Raw genomic sequence first — 17,979 nt, forward strand, 5'->3', positions numbered from 1 at the left:
CCTTCCCCCCTTAAGGATCCGCCCATTTTTAAACATGGCGGGGGCCGAGTCTGCGCAGTACGAACAAAGACGGCCCATTCGTTTCTGGCATAACGTTACATGCCCTTCTTCCGGTGTAGAAGGCTATACCATTCCCGTACCCACCAATTGTGTTTGTCCTAATTCACACATATAATTACCCAAGATAATATTTTCTCATTTCAGCCACAAGAAGACTCCTCTGTCTCTAACTATTATGTAACTGCTGTTTATATCGCCGCGTCCCCGACGGGCTCCCGCCATCTCCGAATGGTCTGTACCAACTTCACCTCCGGTTCTAGGTGTCATGGCTGCCTCGAGAGTCTAGTACGAGTTTGCACCTGGTGGGGAGGGTCGGAAGCCCACACCCGGAAACCTAGCGAAATAAGGTTGCGTCTTGGTTGGCGAGACGACAGTTTCTCCGATTCCTCGGCGATGGCGGCATCTGGGAATGGTATGGCCCAGAAAACGTGGGAATTGGCCAACAACATGCAGGAAGCCCAGAGTATCGATGAAATCTACAAATACGACAAGAAACAGCAACAAGAAATCCTGGCGGCGAAGCCCTGGACTAAGGAGTGAGGAGGTCCCTGGCGAGAAGAGGGGAGGGAAGGGTTGGCGGGAGTTTAAGAGACCCTGGGGGCGTGGGAGTTGAAGACGGTGGAGAGTTTGTCAGAGGGTGGAGAGCTGGTCTTTTCATGGGAAGGCAGAGAAAGAATATGCGCCTGAGAGATGGTTGTCTTTTATCCTCGCAAATAGAGCTTAAGCCCTTCCACTGGGGTTTGCTTCGACTCCTCTTTCTGTCTCTAACCTGTTTGCCTTCGGAAGATGGAAGAGGAAAAGACAAGCGGGATTTGAGTTGTCACTCCTCAACATCTGTATTGTCATATATGCCACACAATCTACCTCGAACCCTGTGTACCTTGTTGGGATCTTCAGCTGATCCTAACCTGGAGACTGCAGCTGTCGGAAACTGAATCAGCCCAAGAGTCTCTAAAATAACTATGACCCAGCCTTTAGAGATCTATAATCGTTTTCTGATTGCTAGTAATTATTTCAGAAGCATAAGGAGGCTCTCCCCAGGGTCCTAAAAGGTTATTCCACCAGTTCACATGAGCTAGAAATTACATCAGTAGACCATAAGGCTCTCTGCCCCTTAGCAAAATCCCTGTGTCCCTGGGAGTGGTGATAAGTTGAGTATTTTTTACCTATAGCATTTATCCTTTACTAAGCACAGATTTTGTTAGGGAGTGGGTAAAAAGAGTACAATATCTTTAATGGAAAGATAGGATAGCAAAAGATCAACTAAAACCATGCTTCATCTGTCAGTCTTTTATAAGGCAAGCTTTTAACTGTCAGTATTCCGATTCAGCAATGCTTATTGAATACTTAATATGGCTGAGCACTGAGCTAGGAATTTCCATGTGTCATTTAATCTTCATGACAACCCAGTACTGTATTTTCATTCCTTTTTGCAAATAAGAAAACAAATACAGTAATTTATTTCAACATCATACTGAGGCAGTGAACTCATAAGTAAGCAATTGTCAAAACCTAAGATCAAATCTCACAACTGCCACTAAGTTCACTGATCCTAGAAAACTTACTCATCTTCATATTTGTATCTATAAAATTGAAATAAGACCTACCTATTGGTAATGTCATAAAGATTAGATGAGATAATCTATCTGTTTTTTAAAAAGGGTCCAGAATGTATGTAATAGCAGCACAATAACCAAGATTTTAATTCATGTCTTGACTCCCAAGACCAGGTCTCCATATTTTCCAATTGTGACTGAAATCTGTTGGCAGACATCTTAAAAAGGCTTCTCAGAGACATTGACCACTGTATAAAGACTGATTACTTTGCCTTGCTGTCTGCTTGCGTAGTAGCAGTCTATGCACTTTAAATGGATGTAGCCTATTTAATATTTGGAAACTATCAGTTTGCTCCACTGTCTGACTGATGCTGTAATTATATTCATCCTAGCTGTCTTGAGCTGCATCAGTGAGGCAGAAAATGTTAGTTTTTTCAAGAACAGTTTGGTTACATCCACAGATAAACTCTGAAAGAGTGATCATAGTAGAACTAGAGATATTAGGGCCACATTTCCATTTTGAGACTAATATCACAGAGAGAAGATACACCCTTAAACGCACTGTTCTTTGAGAGTACTGTGAAAGATAGGTTAATAATACTAATAACAGTATTTTTAAAGTTTTAGTATGTGTCAAGCACTAAGCTAAACACTTCATATACATTATTCACTAACTTCCTCCTAACATCTCTATGAAACACCTCCTGTTTACAGAGGAGGAAACTGAGGCACAGACATTAAGTGGTTGTCTTAAGGCCACAGCTAGGACATGTCAGTGCAAGGATTCAAACCTAGGCAGATGGAATAGTTAAGTACTACCATTTAATCAGTCAGAATCAGAGATTTGATGATTCAAAATCAATGGAGAAAAAGTTTATTGAACTGATTATGTAATTACCTCCTCAGCAGCTCAGGGTTGTTGCATATGAGTACATGGCTGCATATATAGAAAACACCACAAACAAGTAAAAATGTTCCTTAAAGTTTAGTTAATGCAAGTTAAGAGAGTCTCATGTTGAATTTGAGTTTCTATACATGAAACTATCCTCTACATTAATAGCATATTAGAAGACTATTTCATACTTTTCCCTTCCCCCAAGGGAAAATGCTTTGCAGGGACTGTGACATGTTTATCACTTCCATCTCCCTGCATTAACTGTCCTTTTCTACATCCTTTTTTCCCACATGGCACACTTTCTCACCCTTCTACCCCTGTAAATTTTTCAATAGTTATTATCTTCACAAAAACTGTGTTTTGAAATTGTACTTCATATAAGAAAGTTAATTACACCATGCTTTTTTTTTGTAGTCACCATTACTTTAAGTACTGCAAAATCTCAGCATTGGCTCTACTGAAAATGGTGATGCATGCCAGATCCGGAGGCAACTTGGAAGTGATGGGCTTGATGCTGGGAAAGGTGGATGGTGAAACCATGATTATTATGGACAGTTTTGCTTTGCCTGTAGAGGGCACTGAAACCCGAGTAAATGCTCAGGCTGCCGCATATGAGTACATGGCCGCATATATAGAAAACGCCAAACAGGTAAAAATGATGTTCCTTAAAGTTTAGTAACTGCAGGTTAAAGAGTGTCATGATGACTTTGAGTTTCTAAACATGAAACTATCTTTACATTAAAGTTATATTTTTTTAAGTTATTCTCAATGATTTCTATATAGCATATATGAAATCAATGTTGTTGTTTTTTTAAAATAAATACAGTCAAGAGAGTAGATCTTTAAAGTTCTCATCACAAGAAAAAAATTTGTAACTGTGTGGTGATGGATGTTAACTACACTTCTTGTGGTGATCATTTCATAATATATACATATATGGAATCATTGTGTTCTACATCTGAACTAATGTTATATGTCAATTATATCTCAATTTAAAAAAATTTTTAATTCTCACACTCATTATCAGATGTGTGTTTAAGACCAAAAATTTGGGAATAATCTAAATGTTCCTGAGTATAAAACTGATTAAATGTAATATGGTATATCCATACGATAAACTGCCAGCCAACCTTAAAAAAATTAAAAGTAGTTATCTATACAGTATATGGAACAAGTCCCAGACTATTCTGTTGAATGAAAAGGCAAAGTGTAGAACACGGTATGTGGTACACCCTTGTGTATGTTTTTATCATCTACATATATGCAAAGAGTATATATTCTGTATGCAAAGAATATCTCTGGAAGACAGGTATGTAAGCAGCTGGCTATAGTGGTAACATCTGGGCTAAGAAACTGGGTAGCTGAACTTTAGGAAAAAGGTAGGAAGACTTAAAACCTTTCAGTCTTGTATAACTTTATTGCACTTCTATATTGCTAATTTGTGCATTGGACATGTATTATCTATTCAAAATATCGTTCTTTTAATCTGAAAGCAGCATATGCTATGAACTATTCTGCATACTGCCATTTTACCATAGTGCTGTGTACACAGGCAAATGACAAGTGTCTCTAAGATTAAACAGGAACCTCAAGCTCCTTTGCCCTCTTCATTTGTTAGGTTGGCCGCCTTGAAAATGCAATTGGCTGGTATCATAGCCACCCTGGTTATGGCTGCTGGCTTTCTGGGATTGACGTTAGTACTCAAATGCTCAATCAGCAGTTCCAGGAACCATTTGTAGCAGTGGTAGTAAGTATTTTTACAACCAGTTTTAATTAAGTTATTTGTGAAGATTTACTAAAGCAAGTATTCTGAGAAATAAAAACTGTTGTCAAGAGCAAGGCTCTGGTATCAGTTTGCCTCAGTTTGAGTCTGAATTGAAGCTCGGACTTTGAACAAGTTACTTAACCTCTTCATCTCTTGCCCCCCACTCTGTGAGATGAGGGTGATCATAGCACCTATGTCTCAGTTCCCTGCACTGAATTAAGTAAGTCAGGAATTGCTAGAGGAGCTATTGATATGCTCAGAGTGTTTTAAGTGCAATCCAAGTTACTATGAAGATGGTAGAAGTTGTTCATCTAAAATGAAAATAAGCAAACCTTTGAAAAGAGGTGAGCAAATCTTCAAATAATATTCTTTAATAGTATATTAATTTGGTTTTTTATTTTGGTTGTTTTTTTTCCTATTATTTGGTTACCATAATTATTGTGTGTGTGTGCCTAGTGTTATATGTCCATACTTATTTCTAGGTTTATAATGTTTAAACAGAAATGTATACACTTTTTCATAATCAGCAGATATATAGATATACCTTTCTTGTAGATTGACCCAACAAGAACAATATCTGCAGGGAAAGTGAATCTTGGAGCCTTTAGGACATACCCAAAGGTAATTTTTAAAATGATAAGTATAATTTTTTAAATTCTAAATATTTATTTTTAAACATGCTATGGTCTCATTTTATCCTGCAACAATTTAATAATATTTATAAAAGCAAACTACTTTTGCCCTTAGCAAAAGGCAATGCATTTGTCTTATATATTATTAATTTTACTAGAATAGCAATTGTACATTTGTTATTTAGTGTCTGTATGCCCATGGCATTCTGACACTACTAGAGAAACAAGCTAAACACATCTGTCTGCAATCTGAAACAAATATTAGCATAAGTGCATATCACCTAAGGTCAAGAAAAATGAATCTGTATAGCAAATCCAGCCTTCAGCCGTCAAATGGGGTTGAGGCTGGGTATCAGCAATAAGCTTTTTTTATTAGAACACTTATGTTCAATATGTGATTTCCCAAAAGTAACATTTCTATAAATTAAAAGCTACATAGGAAACATGTTTTTCCTGTTTTGTTTTACTCTTCTGTTTTCTTCACTTTTGTTTAGGGCTACAAACCCCCTGATGAAGGCCCTTCTGAGTACCAGACTATCCCACTTAATAAAATAGAAGACTTCGGTGTACACTGCAAACAGTAAATAATTTTAAGATGTATTTGATAAGAAAATCATCATAGGAAATCTTAGAGATTATCCAGTCTAAGCCCCTAAGTTTAAAGATGAGAAAAAAGGTTCAGGTGAAATACATTTCATAATACCTTTTAAAATAATACTTGGAATATGCAAATTAAGGATAATGTTTGAATTTTTTATTGTTGTAACCTAACATATTGCCTTTCACACATCTATAAACACTTTGTCAAAATACAAGATACTTTGCCTATTAATGAAATTAACAATTGAGGGAAGTTGTATTCAGGGCCTGCCTGACATTAACACATATGCTGCCCCGAGAGTATCCAAGTTCTATTTAGCCAAAGTTCCTCCTAAATAATGCCACACCAAAAGTTAAAGAAGCCATACTAAAAGCCATAGAATTAAATATACTTTAAATTAGTGAATATTATCATGTGTGAATTATGTCTCAGTTTTTAAGAGTGTTAAACCAATAAGGACAGTTTTCTCCACCTTCTAAGTACATCTTCCACCTCTCTTACTATTATCTTGACCTAACCTACCACCACCTGGAGCCTGAACCAAAGCACTACCCTTCCAACTAGTCTTCCTCCTTCTACCCTTCACCCCTTAAAGGTCTTTTGTCAGCCAAACTAATTTATTAAAATATAAGTCAGATCATGTTCTTCCTTCTCAAAATGACTTCCAGTCTCACTAAGAACAAGATCCATAGTCCTTACCATGAATTATACAATCCTATGTGGTCTGGCCCTTTTAACTTCTGTGAGTTCATCTTCTATCACTGAACCTTTGCTCTCTCCAGTCTAGTTCATAGTAGCCTTGTTTTGGCTTGTCAGAAGTGCCAGGCAGGCTTCTGCCTCAGGGCCTTTGCCTTTACTGCCCTCTGCCTAGAACATTCTTCCTTATTTTATGTGGCTCACTACTTCAATCACTGAGTGTGTGGTTAAGAGTCACCTTAACAGAAAATGTTCATTGGTCACCTTATCGAAAATAGCATCTACCAGTCACTCTACCAGTTCCTTTCCCTGGTTTAGTTTTCTTCTTATCACATGTCACCATCTCGTACATTTTTGCTTCCTTGTTATTGACCCTGTTAGAGTGTGAACTTCATGAGAGTAGAATTAATTTATTGCTGTATCTCATATTTAAAACCAGGTGTGATACACAGAAGGGTGCTTAAGTGATTATGTAGTGTCCCCTTTTCTCCATACTTCCTGTCTCAACTTTAAGGAATACCTTGACTACCCATATGCTCTTATTTTTCTACTTAGAGATTCTTAGAAAATTACATAATTTCTAAAATTAAATTTTTAAATATATCTGGTTTTCAGTCATCCCTAACATACTTCTGAAAAGAAAAGATGCTGTTTTATTTTTCAGTTACAGGTCTGGGATTAAGTCACTTAAATTTGTCCTACTGAAAAGAGTTTAAACCATTTCAGTTTGAGAGAATTGTTCTAAGCATAGAAGCACCTTTGCTGTGATGTTTTCATTTTCAGAGTAACAGTCTGTTTCTCATTTATATTGTGGTATCAAGAGCTTATACCTGTAATACCTGCTCTACTTTTCTCACCACCAAAACAAAAAAGAGTGAGGCAGTCTATGCTTTCTGTATCCAAACAAACCTATATTTCCTGATTTTCTGAAATAGCCTGTCAGAGAAAAGTAACCCCTTTCTAGCTACCTACATGGATAGAGTCTCGCATTTTGAAGCTGGAATTGCAAGGATATTCAAAGATGTTTTCTTACTTAGGATCAATTTCTAAATAAGAAAGGATAAAGTTTTTCATAGGGCAAGTAAGTGGCTCAATTTATTTTTTATTTCAAATCTTTAATTAATCATAGTGCCAGGTTGAAAGAACATAGGTTGTATGCAGACTGGTTAGATCTATTTCCTAAATTATTTGATAATAAGCTATTATTTGCAGTTTGTACTGACCTTTGTTCTTTTCTACCTTAAATCCTAGATCATAATGTACACTGAGAGTCCATTTTAAATGTAGAATCTAATGTACATATTAAATATTTTTAACTTTGAAGACACTTAGTAAAAATAAGATACAAAATGTTTTTATATTAGCTTGTATGTTATCAGTGTTATACAAGCATGTAGTTTAAGTAAGGAGCCAAATGGTTCTGTTAAACTCACTATGAAAGACAATAATCTTGTACCACTTCCCTGTCCCCCAGAGGCAGTGACTAAACTATCAGAGCCATTCCTTTAGGTATTTACCCCCATATCTTCAAGCAACATGCTGATAGTGCTACTTCTTGATTTCAGCTCTAGGCAGTATCTATTATTGAATTTCTGTACAGAGGATGAGGATTTAGCTCCACAAGTAATTTTGAATATTATTCTTGTTTTCAACCCTGCTAGTGATTTGCAGCTACTCACTACATATTAGACAAAAAAATTTCATCACGCCAAGCTATGGAATTAAAACAGTAATTACATTAAGGTGATCCATAAATGTTAAAACATAAAAGTCTATTCTAGACCCTCAAGTTGGAGTTCCCTTATTTTCTATCCTTCTAAATCTACGTATCTGTTTCTACGCTCATCCTCTCATCTCTTCTTTCCTCAAATATTTATAACAAGTACCACTCCTCCTTTCCAAAGCTCACCTTTCCACTTGAGCCTCTGCCTCCCTTCCCCATACATAACCCCCTCACCTCTTAAGTACTCTATTAAATGTCTATGCTCTGGATGTAAAAATAAAGGCTGTGAGGTTTTTTTGTAAGACACCACTTTTCATTTCCTTTCTTTGCCACTTACTAGCTCGGTAGCTTTGAGCAAGGTCTTCACTTTCTAACTCTGTTTCTTTGTCTGTAAATGGAAATAAAAAATCCTTCCTTGTGTGGTTGTAGGGAAAATTAAATGAGAATGTATGTAAAGCATGCAGGACATTATAGATGCTCAAGACATACAATGTTCCACTTCCACATTTCACTAGCTGTGTTCTTTCCATCTTCAGATATGCCCAAATATCTTAATCTTGAAACCTCCTTCACTTAATTCTGAAGTCTTTAATTTCTTACTTTTTTATTTCTTCACTCTAAATTTAATCAATAAGCATTTTTTTGTTGCATCCATGTGTCTTTATCTTTTGTACTACCAACCTGAATCTGAGTCTTTATCTCTTCACATCTGTCCCACTGCAGAGGCATCCTTTGTGGTATTCCTGCCTACGGTTTCTCTCCTCTTAACACATCCTACCTCAGCCAACTTCCTAAAATACCTCTCTGGCCACATCATTGTGCTGGTCAAACACCTTGCATGACACCCAAGTACCTAGGGGATAGAGGTTAAATTTCTTATCCTTTTATGTAATATTCTCCACCAAGTAGACCCTAACATAGCTTCCTAGGTTTCCCTCACATAATTCTTCTCTTGCTAAATTGTCCAGGCAAACTGATTTCATTTATTGTTCTTTTCATAGCTTTCCTTTTTGTGAGTTGATACTCTCTGTCTAATGCCCTCCTTGTTCCCAGCACGTCCACACCATAGACTCATATAAGGATTACTCTAAATCCTGCCTTCTCTCTACACTCAGAGTACTCATTATCTCTTAACATTTAATTGGTAGCTGATTTGTTGTATATATGCACTGTAGAATCACTTATTGTTATTCAACATATATCATTGTATTTAACTTTTTGTGGACTCATATCACATCTCTGATTAATGGTAAGCTCCTTAAGGTAAAGAAGTCCCTTGTATTTCTTTGTATCTGTTCATGTACAGAACCCAATGCAATATTAAATATTTATTACTTTAAAAAAACACATTTTGCAGACATTTATCTGAATTTCCCTTGCTATTCCTGATTATAAATTAGGCACCTTTGGAAGCAGTAATCATTCTTTCAGGCACTTTAAGGACCTACTTTAAAGTTTCCTTTTCTGAAAAGCCGTAGGTCCCAATTAGAGGATCAGAAAGGGAAGAACAGGGAGTCTACATGTTATTTTCAGTATTTTTAAAGACCTAACAAAAATTATAGTTAGTCCTAGAGAGGTAATTCATTAAGTTTATGTGCTATTAGCTGGAATTTATGAACTCATAAGATGGAAAACATAGGTCATTCGAAAGTTGTGATTGGTTGCTGGTAACTTCTTGGGAATTTCTGAACTCTGCAAAAGGAAGACATAAAACACAAGAAAGTTCAGTTAACCGGAGATTAACTGAACCACACCCCTGAAAAGTAAGGAAACCATGGTTACCTATCATTGTGTTGTATTAAAAACTAAAACATGACTATATGGATATAAAATGTAATTAATTTAAATTTGACCAAAACTTACATGATATCATTGAATATTTTTTCTTACTAAATTTGTGCTTTTGTTTCATAGATATTATGCCTTAGAAGTCTCATATTTCAAATCCTCTTTGGATCGCAAATTGCTTGAGCTTTTGTGGAATAAATACTGGGTGAATACGCTGAGTTCTTCTAGCTTGCTTACTGTAAGTACTATACTTGTAAGGGACATGTTTGATTTTTACCTTCATGAGCCACTTAAGTTGTTTAATACCTGATGCTCTTTTTATGGAGAGGCTATACCTGACTTGGACAAGATGGCAGGACTGGGGTCAGATTCTCTACAACCAGAACTGGGTTGGAATACTAAGCCAAGCCAACCTCTGTGTCAGGTACCTTTGCAACCAATTCTAAATGGCAAATATAGTGGCCAGAGGAGGGTGAAATCTGCCCCAGCCTTCAGGAGACTTATAGAGAGAAAAATACAAATACTGGTTTCTATTGTGTCAGATGTCTCTAGTAGGACTCTGGTTACAAGTGACAGGAGACCCAACCAAACTGGTCTAAACAAAACATAGTCCAAGACTAGGACTTACTTCAGGCACATAAAAGGTCTTGGTCTTTCTCCGCTTTGATTTCCTATCAGTTTACTTCAGTTTCAGGCTTCATGTGAAAGCAAGATGGCAGCATTAGCTTCAGACCTCCCAGCCTCTCAGTTTCACATTCAAAAGAGAATATCAAAATAACACACACACACACACACACATGCGCATACATATACACATACATGTGCATACATATACCCAGGCAAAGCCTCATTGTGTTTGAGCTTTGTGTAGCTCACATGCCCACTTAAAAGTGCCCTGGGGCAAGGAAAGAACACAATCACTATCTGGGCCAGGGCAAATGCTTCACTTTTGGACTGGAATAAAAGAAACTCAGGAGCACATGGACTAAGAATGGGGAAGGAGTTGTCCCCAGAAGGAAATCAGAATATCATTACCTTAAAGTAGAAGATGCTGGACAGAAAAAAAAAATTTTTTTCCAGTGTTTCATTAAAACCTGACATATTTAGAAGAATATTTATTCAACAAGCTTCTATCTAGAACTTAGTTGAGAACACTTGTGGTTTTTTTACTCTTTTATTTTAAAATAAGCCACTTCCTACAGCACATTATAGCATAATTAGAACCACAAAATTTGGAATAAAATAAACTCAGTTCAGAAACAACTCTGCCACTCTACTAGCTGTGTGTGACCTTCAGAAAGTTATTTAATCTGACTGAGCCTTTCTTGGGCTCAATAGTAGAATGGTATCTACATTATCAAGTACACTGAAAATTAAATGAAATGCTTTATGTAAAGCCATTAGCTAAGTGTCTGGCATAAATAAAACCTCAATAAATTATTTTGCTGTTTGGTTATTGCATTCATGGGGATAGACCTCACTTGAATATACTTGGTATGATTTTAAACACAGTTCTGACAAGCTTTTTGTTCTTATTTATTGTCTTCAACAGTCAAAAGTAGCAGATTAGAAGGAAGGAGAGTGATCACAATAGCAAACATTTATTAAGTGCTTCCTACGTGCCAGTCACTTGCAGAGAAGCTTTATATGTGTTGTTTTCTTAGAGGCAAGTATACTAATAGCAGCCAGAAGTAACATATGATGGCAAGGGGAGGAAACACTAAGACCAGAGCAGTCTGAACCTTTGTGTAAAGGCAATCAGCTCTACTGCTAAGCCTATGGCTGTCCCTATATTCCTGCACTGTATATATTGAGGACATTAATAATCAAAATAAGGTTAAATTATATTTCCTCCTTTTTTATGGTTTTATATATAGTACCTTGCAGCATTTTAATAAAATATATAAATGTTCATCTTTCCCCAGCTAAAGCATGTAACCTAAAAACTATCAGAAAAGTTATTTTCTGATTTAAGAAATTAGTTCCCTATATTCATTCTCTGTGTGTTTGAAATACAACTGATGTCATTTTATCTTATTTTTAATAGTATAATTGTTCCTGCCATCCTACATTTATATGGCTTGAGCTAAATTTTCCAAATGTGAGGTAGCCTTCAAATCTTTCTCCAGATTATAGAGGGGTGGGGGATGTATTGGTGCACTAAACCATTTACATCCAAACAAAGTGAATATAACTGCATCTTTTTAAAATAGCATAAGTTTGCAAAATCATTGGAAGAGCTGGTAGTATTTTAAGGTGCCCTCTGTGATAACTATGATGACAGCAAATAATTTTTCATGTTTGGTAGTTGAACTGTGTTTCCTCTACACAGTCTAACAAATTGAGAATAACACATTAATTGTTGCCAAATTGTTTAATTTTCATTCTCTTCTATTGAGGATATAGGAAGGAGATGCAATATACCTCACAACTCATCTTTGTGAAAATTTGTTTAGACTACAACATTTTTCAAAAGATACACCATAAAAATATTTTTTAAAAATTATATTTAAGTGTGCATGTATAACTACTCAAGTTTTTCTTTTTAAAAAATGTGAAATATTAAAGGACAAAATGATAGATACAATAACCCAGCTTACCAAATGTAGGTGTGCATGTGAACATGAAACATTCACTAAAATGTAACTGTGATAATAGGTAAGTGGAGGGATTATAGGTATTTACTTTTTTCTTTATATTGCTCTACATTTTCCAAGTTTTCTGCAATAACTTAATTTTATAATCAGAGAAGCTAAAACAAATGTTATTTTTAAAATACCACCATACATATTAACCCTGGAAGTTCAATAAGAACAAGTAACAAAATTAGTCAACAATTATCAAGCCTTTAGCAGGTACCATGGACAGTCCTAACAGCTTTGTATACATTACTTAATTTAATCTTCACAATAGTCTTCAGGTAGAAATTACTGCTTTCCTCTTACATTTTCAGAAGATGACTCGAAGGCACAGTAAAAGTGCTTTCCAAGGCCTACCAGCTACTCTGCAGCAGGGCCAGAATCTAGACTCACCGCTGTGTACTTCAAAGCCTCTCATAATATCGAATACTAGATTTAAGCAGTCAAAAAGAAAAACTCCAAATTTAATCTTGAAATTACAAAAGGGAGAAAACGCTACACTTGAACTGCTTGAACTGTGGGATCCGTTTTACAAGTATAAGTTGACTTCTTACTTCACTGACGATCCACTTAGATTCCTTTGAGGAATTCTTTGTAAATGAAATGTCCTCTATGGAGGAAAATTAATTTACATTTAAATATAGATTTAAATGTAAATAAAATAAATATATATTGTTAGACCTATGTACTGACATAACACCATTTTCCCCACAGAATGCAGACTATACCACTGGTCAGGTGTTTGATTTGTCTGAAAAATTAGAACAATCAGAAGCCCAGCTGGGACGAGGGAGTTTCATGTTGGGTTTAGAAGCACATGATCGAAAGTCAGAAGACAAACTTGCCAAAGCCACTAGAGATAGGTAAGAGCAAATCTAGTCCTGCCCCTAATTCTTTGTGTTTCTACTTTTGCAAATAATAGTAGGATTCAAATTCCTTATGGTTCAGCTTATAACCTAGAATGTTACCTGAATATTAACTTCTTGGGACCTTTAAAAGTTGTCAAATGCAGATTTTAATTTTGAAAATTTAGGAGACATTAAGTAAGAACATTAAAGGCTTAAAGCTCTACATGATGTTATGAAAAATTCCCAGTTACCTTTTCTAGGTTCAGCTAGAAAGGGTAACAAAACCAGTCTGGATCTTTGGAGGGGGGGTGGGGAACTTGCACAAGAATGCTCTAATCCGATCATCTGAGGGATTAAAGTACTATTTCTTAAATTTATCAAGTTTCAAATTCTAAAGTTTTAAACCCCTACATTTCATAGAAATGACTGTATCTCTCAAGTTATTCTTCTGAAATTATCATTTACATATTAATTTAGTCTTTCAAATTTCATTAACAAGAACTTGTTAGGAACAAACGGGTTATGTTTTCTGATAATTAGTGAAACAATTATATGGCTCTTCAAATGCGTACAGGATAAGGAAGACTACCTAAATAATATTTATTTGCACTGAGATTTGAATTTTAATGTGATAAGGGCAGAGAAGAAGGGAAAACTATGTTGACATCTATATAAATCAATACCTTGGTATCCATTTTAAGAAAAACTGGATTGGTCAGTAGGAAAGAGAAGGGAGAAGGGGAGGCAAAGTGTATTAGGAGCAGAAGTCATCTTGGGCTAGAATTATTTCATTCCTTTCTTCTCTATGGGTTTTTAGAAGATATAGAGCTAATGACCTGGATCAAAATTACATTTTTCTTTGATACTAGGTCTCATATGAGGTATTTGCTCTGAGTACATTTTTGCTCATCTGTCTTTATATGTCTGTTTATAATTTTATCTACACTTACAAGTCAACTTCTGAATGAGAGCAAAAATTTCACTGTGGGGATGTCTTCAATTATATGAGATGAAAAGTAGGAAGGACAAAAGTAGTACAAAAGTAGAGAATTTTTATTTTGGGGTAACTTTACAGGAATTGCATCTTTTCTGAATATTTGTGGTTTTTCACTGTTTATGTGTTTTTATCAACTCTAAAATCTAAGTCTTTACCCACTAATCTAACTTTGACTTTTAATTGTTAGAAGGATGTGATTATTTCAGGAAAAAAGCATAGAATTCTTTAAAATCATTTTTTAATTCTAACTAATAAACAAAGAATAATAGATTTTAATGTAATACTGGAGTCAGTCTATAATTATGAATTACATATAATTTCAGTCACCTTCTGAAACAGAACATTTCCCAAAGCTGCTAACAAGTAACAAAATTAACTATTATGAGTTATATCAAATTTTACATTGTTAATCTCTTGTGAAGATGCTAGTAAGTAGTGAAATGGTTAAAGACATGCAGAAGGCTAAAAATTAGAAGAGTAAACTATAAATTGGCGTGGTTTGGGGAGTATGAATAGAACTCAAAATCATCATTAATGCAAGGAAATGGGAGCTGAGGGCAACTTGCTTGTTTGAAAGTTTTCAGTCCTAGTGACATTATGTGATGTGTTTTTTTCTTTTTCAGCTGTAAAACTACCATAGAAGCTATCCATGGATTGATGTCTCAGGTTATTAAGGATAAACTGTTTAATCAAATTAACATCTCTTAAACAGTCACTGAGTTGTACTTTTGCCTGACTGAAAGCCAGTATGAGAAAAATACTCAAGTAAAACTTTAAAAACCAGGTACCAAAAATCTGATTAGAAGTATAAGGTGCTCTGAAGTGTCCTGAATATTCACATCCTTTAATAAAGCTCCTTCAAATGAAATTTTTCTTTCATTGTTTTGTGGGAAGGGTTACATTATTTTTTTAGTATCTTTTAATGTTCTTGTGTCATTAAAGGATACTTCTTACAAGGGAAAGAAATATTTTATTAGAACCATTCTATTTTTTAGGGTCTTGACTATCTAAGAATTTCAGCATTTCACTTGCCATACGGATTGTCAGAGCCACTTTTTAATTTGCTTGTACCTTCTTTTGATAGTCTATTACTAAAAATATAACATGTCGTTTTTATGTTCATATGAAACATTAACCCAGTCACACTAGAAATATTTTCTTGAAAACTAAATAACTTATTTGAGACAGAGCCTAGCATAGGGTATCTAGTCATTCAAATATTCACCAAGTGTCATCACTGAACTAGGCCCAGTGTTATTCTCTGGAGATATTTTGAACAAGATAGACATGGACACTGTCCTCACAGAATTTATCAAGGAAGCTAAAGCTACGTTAACACAAACCTAAGTGTACAGGTATGAAGGGAGAAATAAAGTGTGCTGGGGAACTCTCAGGATGAGTTACCCAGGTAGGCTTCCTGAAAGAAATGACCTGACATAAAGTTGCAATTTGAAAGATAGAAGGACTGGCCATAAAAAACATAATGGGGAAGCAATTACTTTTACAGGCAGAGAGTACAGCAACGTGTAGAAGGTCAGAAGCAGATAGCAAGAACCTAGAATAGAACCTTCAAGAACTGAGATTCAGTTAGACTTGAGAGTGTTGAGTAGGACATGGAAAATGGCAGGAGATGACTTTAATGGTAAGATGAGGATAGATCCTTCAGGGGCCTTTGGACTTTATCCTAACAGCAGTGGGGAGTTTAAAGGGCATAGATGTACTGGACTGATGTTTCTAAGATCGCTCTGTTAAGAGATTTGGGATGACGGCTGCCAGAGAGCAGTTGAGATGACCTGGAGAAAATAAGAGTGAGAAGAGGGCTCAAGACAAATCATAGAAATGTCAACTTTTAAAATGGGCAGAGGAAGAAGAGACCCCAGAAGCACAGAAGAAAACATTAAGAAGTAATTTTACCAGTGACTTCACATGGTGCCAAGACATCAAGGAAAACAATGCTTAAAAGTTTTCCATTAGATTTAACAATGAGGTAGTCTTTGGTAAGATGGGGAAGCCAATTAACAGTATCCAACTGTTTTCCTGGACAGTTGATATATTAGCATTTTGATCTCTTTTTAATATACCTTTAAATAAAAGCAGGCATCCCCAGCTTCAATTGGCTCAAACTGACCTCCATTTCTATGGTCTTTAAAAAAAAAATCGTGACTGGCCATAACAAGCAGCCACAATATCTATTGCCACAGCCTTCAGGGAGTCAACACCATATTAAGTCATTTAGTTGGGAACACTGACAAGCTTATTGAGGTGACAGACATGATAGAATGGTTAAGGTTTTTGACATGAAAGTAAGGAATCATTGAAGTCACCATGAAAACATACTAGCAGTTTTCATTCCAAGACTTGGATAAAGTTAACCCACATTTAATTTGACATTATGACCTAATCAATTAAGACATCTTAGATGATGGAAAATGCTTATAACAACAGAAATACCAGGAGAAGAAAGATTTTCACTCTTTATTAGACTCATTTTAAGAAGTCTCAGTATTTCTATAATGATGCCTTGATTGGGAGTAACACACGAATAGTTGCTTAAACAATAAAAAGAATTTGTTGGCTCACCTGACTCCAGAATCCAGAATCATATTTGACTTGGGCACAGATGAATTAGTTCTCCCGTTAGAGTTCTCAGATCTGCCCTACACATGTTAAACTCAACCTAAAACTGGATTACCCCCAAACTGGCTGCACAACACACTATCCAGGTAGTGGGAAAGAGCTGCTCATTATTGACAGGGTTCCAACTCTACTCCAGTTGGTCTAACCTGGGTCATGAGCCCACCCCTGGAATTATATATAGTGACTGACTTAGACCAATTAAGGGCCAGCCCTAGAGGTGGGGTCAATAATGCCCAAAATGTGTAACTATACACATTGAGAGGTCAAATGGGTACTACAGAGACAACGAACTATGTCTCCTTTACTCAATGGTACAGCCCTAGGAGAAACAAACCAGACAGGAGCATTTGCATTTTATTATAAATGTAACTTCAGTAAGAAGCAAAGTACTTTACAAATATTCTTCGAGTATCTTTAAGTTTTAGTGTATTGTATCATGATCACTTTTGGTTTACATGCTCCAGTTTAAATTAGTGAGCTTTTAGAAAATCAGGGTTTCATTTGCAGCCGTCGTTCAAAAACTAAGTCATGAATTGGGGTTGCTTTTTCCAGCAAAAAATTATCTCACTTTCTTGGGCTCTTCTGGAGCTGAAAAGTCTTTTTCTAAGTGAAATCTGTTTTTTGTTCAGTTTCAGTGTTTTTCAGAGATAAGTCTTCTTTGATAGTATACAGGAAACGTCGATCATTATTGAAAATTTAATCCCAGTGTCCAAGTAATAAAACTGTAGCCAAATGCACAGTCTGGAGCAGGGATGGAGAGAGAAGTCAATGGATATGGAATGGGGATTGGGACCAGTTAAGGGTACACTGAGATCCCAGAATCAAGGGTGTTCCAAATTTTCCAGATTGTTTTAATATCTCAAGGTCCTAATTCCAAATAATTTGACAACACTGATATCTATATATAGTGTTAAGAATTTATGCACTTAGTTCCATTTTTACTTATGTAAGTTACATGAATATGTCATTCTATATATTTATTGATTAACAATAGAACACCACACAACTGTTACTCTGAAATCAGTAGTATTGACAAGAACAAAAGATTGACAAGGAAAGAGAAACCGTTTGTGTCCCATGGTTTCTGAATTTGAATAATAAGCTCTGAAACCAAACATCACATGCTCCATTTGAGGGATCAT

At 35.8% G+C, this 17,979-nt stretch overlaps 1 protein-coding gene across 3 annotated transcripts; it reads left to right on the forward strand.

The window, feature by feature from the left end:
* The first annotated feature begins 306 nt into the window (after window positions 1-306).
* Window positions 307-15,068, forward strand: COPS5 (COP9 signalosome subunit 5). 3 transcript variants are annotated; one of them, XM_036886280.2, is made up of 8 exons: window positions 307-596; window positions 2,926-3,160; window positions 4,130-4,258; window positions 4,832-4,897; window positions 5,403-5,488; window positions 9,843-9,954; window positions 13,070-13,218; window positions 14,824-15,068. In XM_036886280.2, the coding sequence occupies exons 1-8, from the start codon at window positions 454-456 to the stop codon at window positions 14,906-14,908; spliced, it is 1,005 nt and encodes a 334-aa protein (XP_036742175.1). In that variant the 5' UTR covers window positions 307-453; the 3' UTR covers window positions 14,909-15,068. The 3 variants fall into 3 exon arrangements, with proteins under 3 accessions (XP_036742175.1, XP_036742177.1, XP_036742176.1); XM_036886282.2 differs by having other exon boundaries at window positions 334-472; XM_036886281.2 differs by having other exon boundaries at window positions 435-604.
* Window positions 15,069-17,979: the final 2,911 nt, after the last annotated feature.

This window comes from Manis pentadactyla, chromosome 3 (assembly GCF_030020395.1).
Source record: "Manis pentadactyla isolate mManPen7 chromosome 3, mManPen7.hap1, whole genome shotgun sequence".
NCBI classification, from domain to species: Eukaryota; Metazoa; Chordata; class Mammalia; order Pholidota; family Manidae; genus Manis; species Manis pentadactyla.

What these genes read in the sequence shown, in the direction of transcription:
- COPS5 (XM_036886280.2), top strand. Translation starts at nt 454, where the DNA reads ATGGCGGCATCTGGGAATGGTATGGCCCAGAAAACGTGGGAATTGGCC. An exon ending in ATATAGAAAACGCCAAACAG is followed by an intron (nt 3,161 to 4,129) that starts GTAAAAATGATG and finishes TTCATTTGTTAG; the next exon opens with GTTGGCCGCCTTGAAAATGC. An exon ending in GCCAAAGCCACTAGAGATAG is followed by an intron (nt 13,219 to 14,823) that starts GTAAGAGCAAAT and finishes TTTCTTTTTCAG; the next exon opens with CTGTAAAACTACCATAGAAG.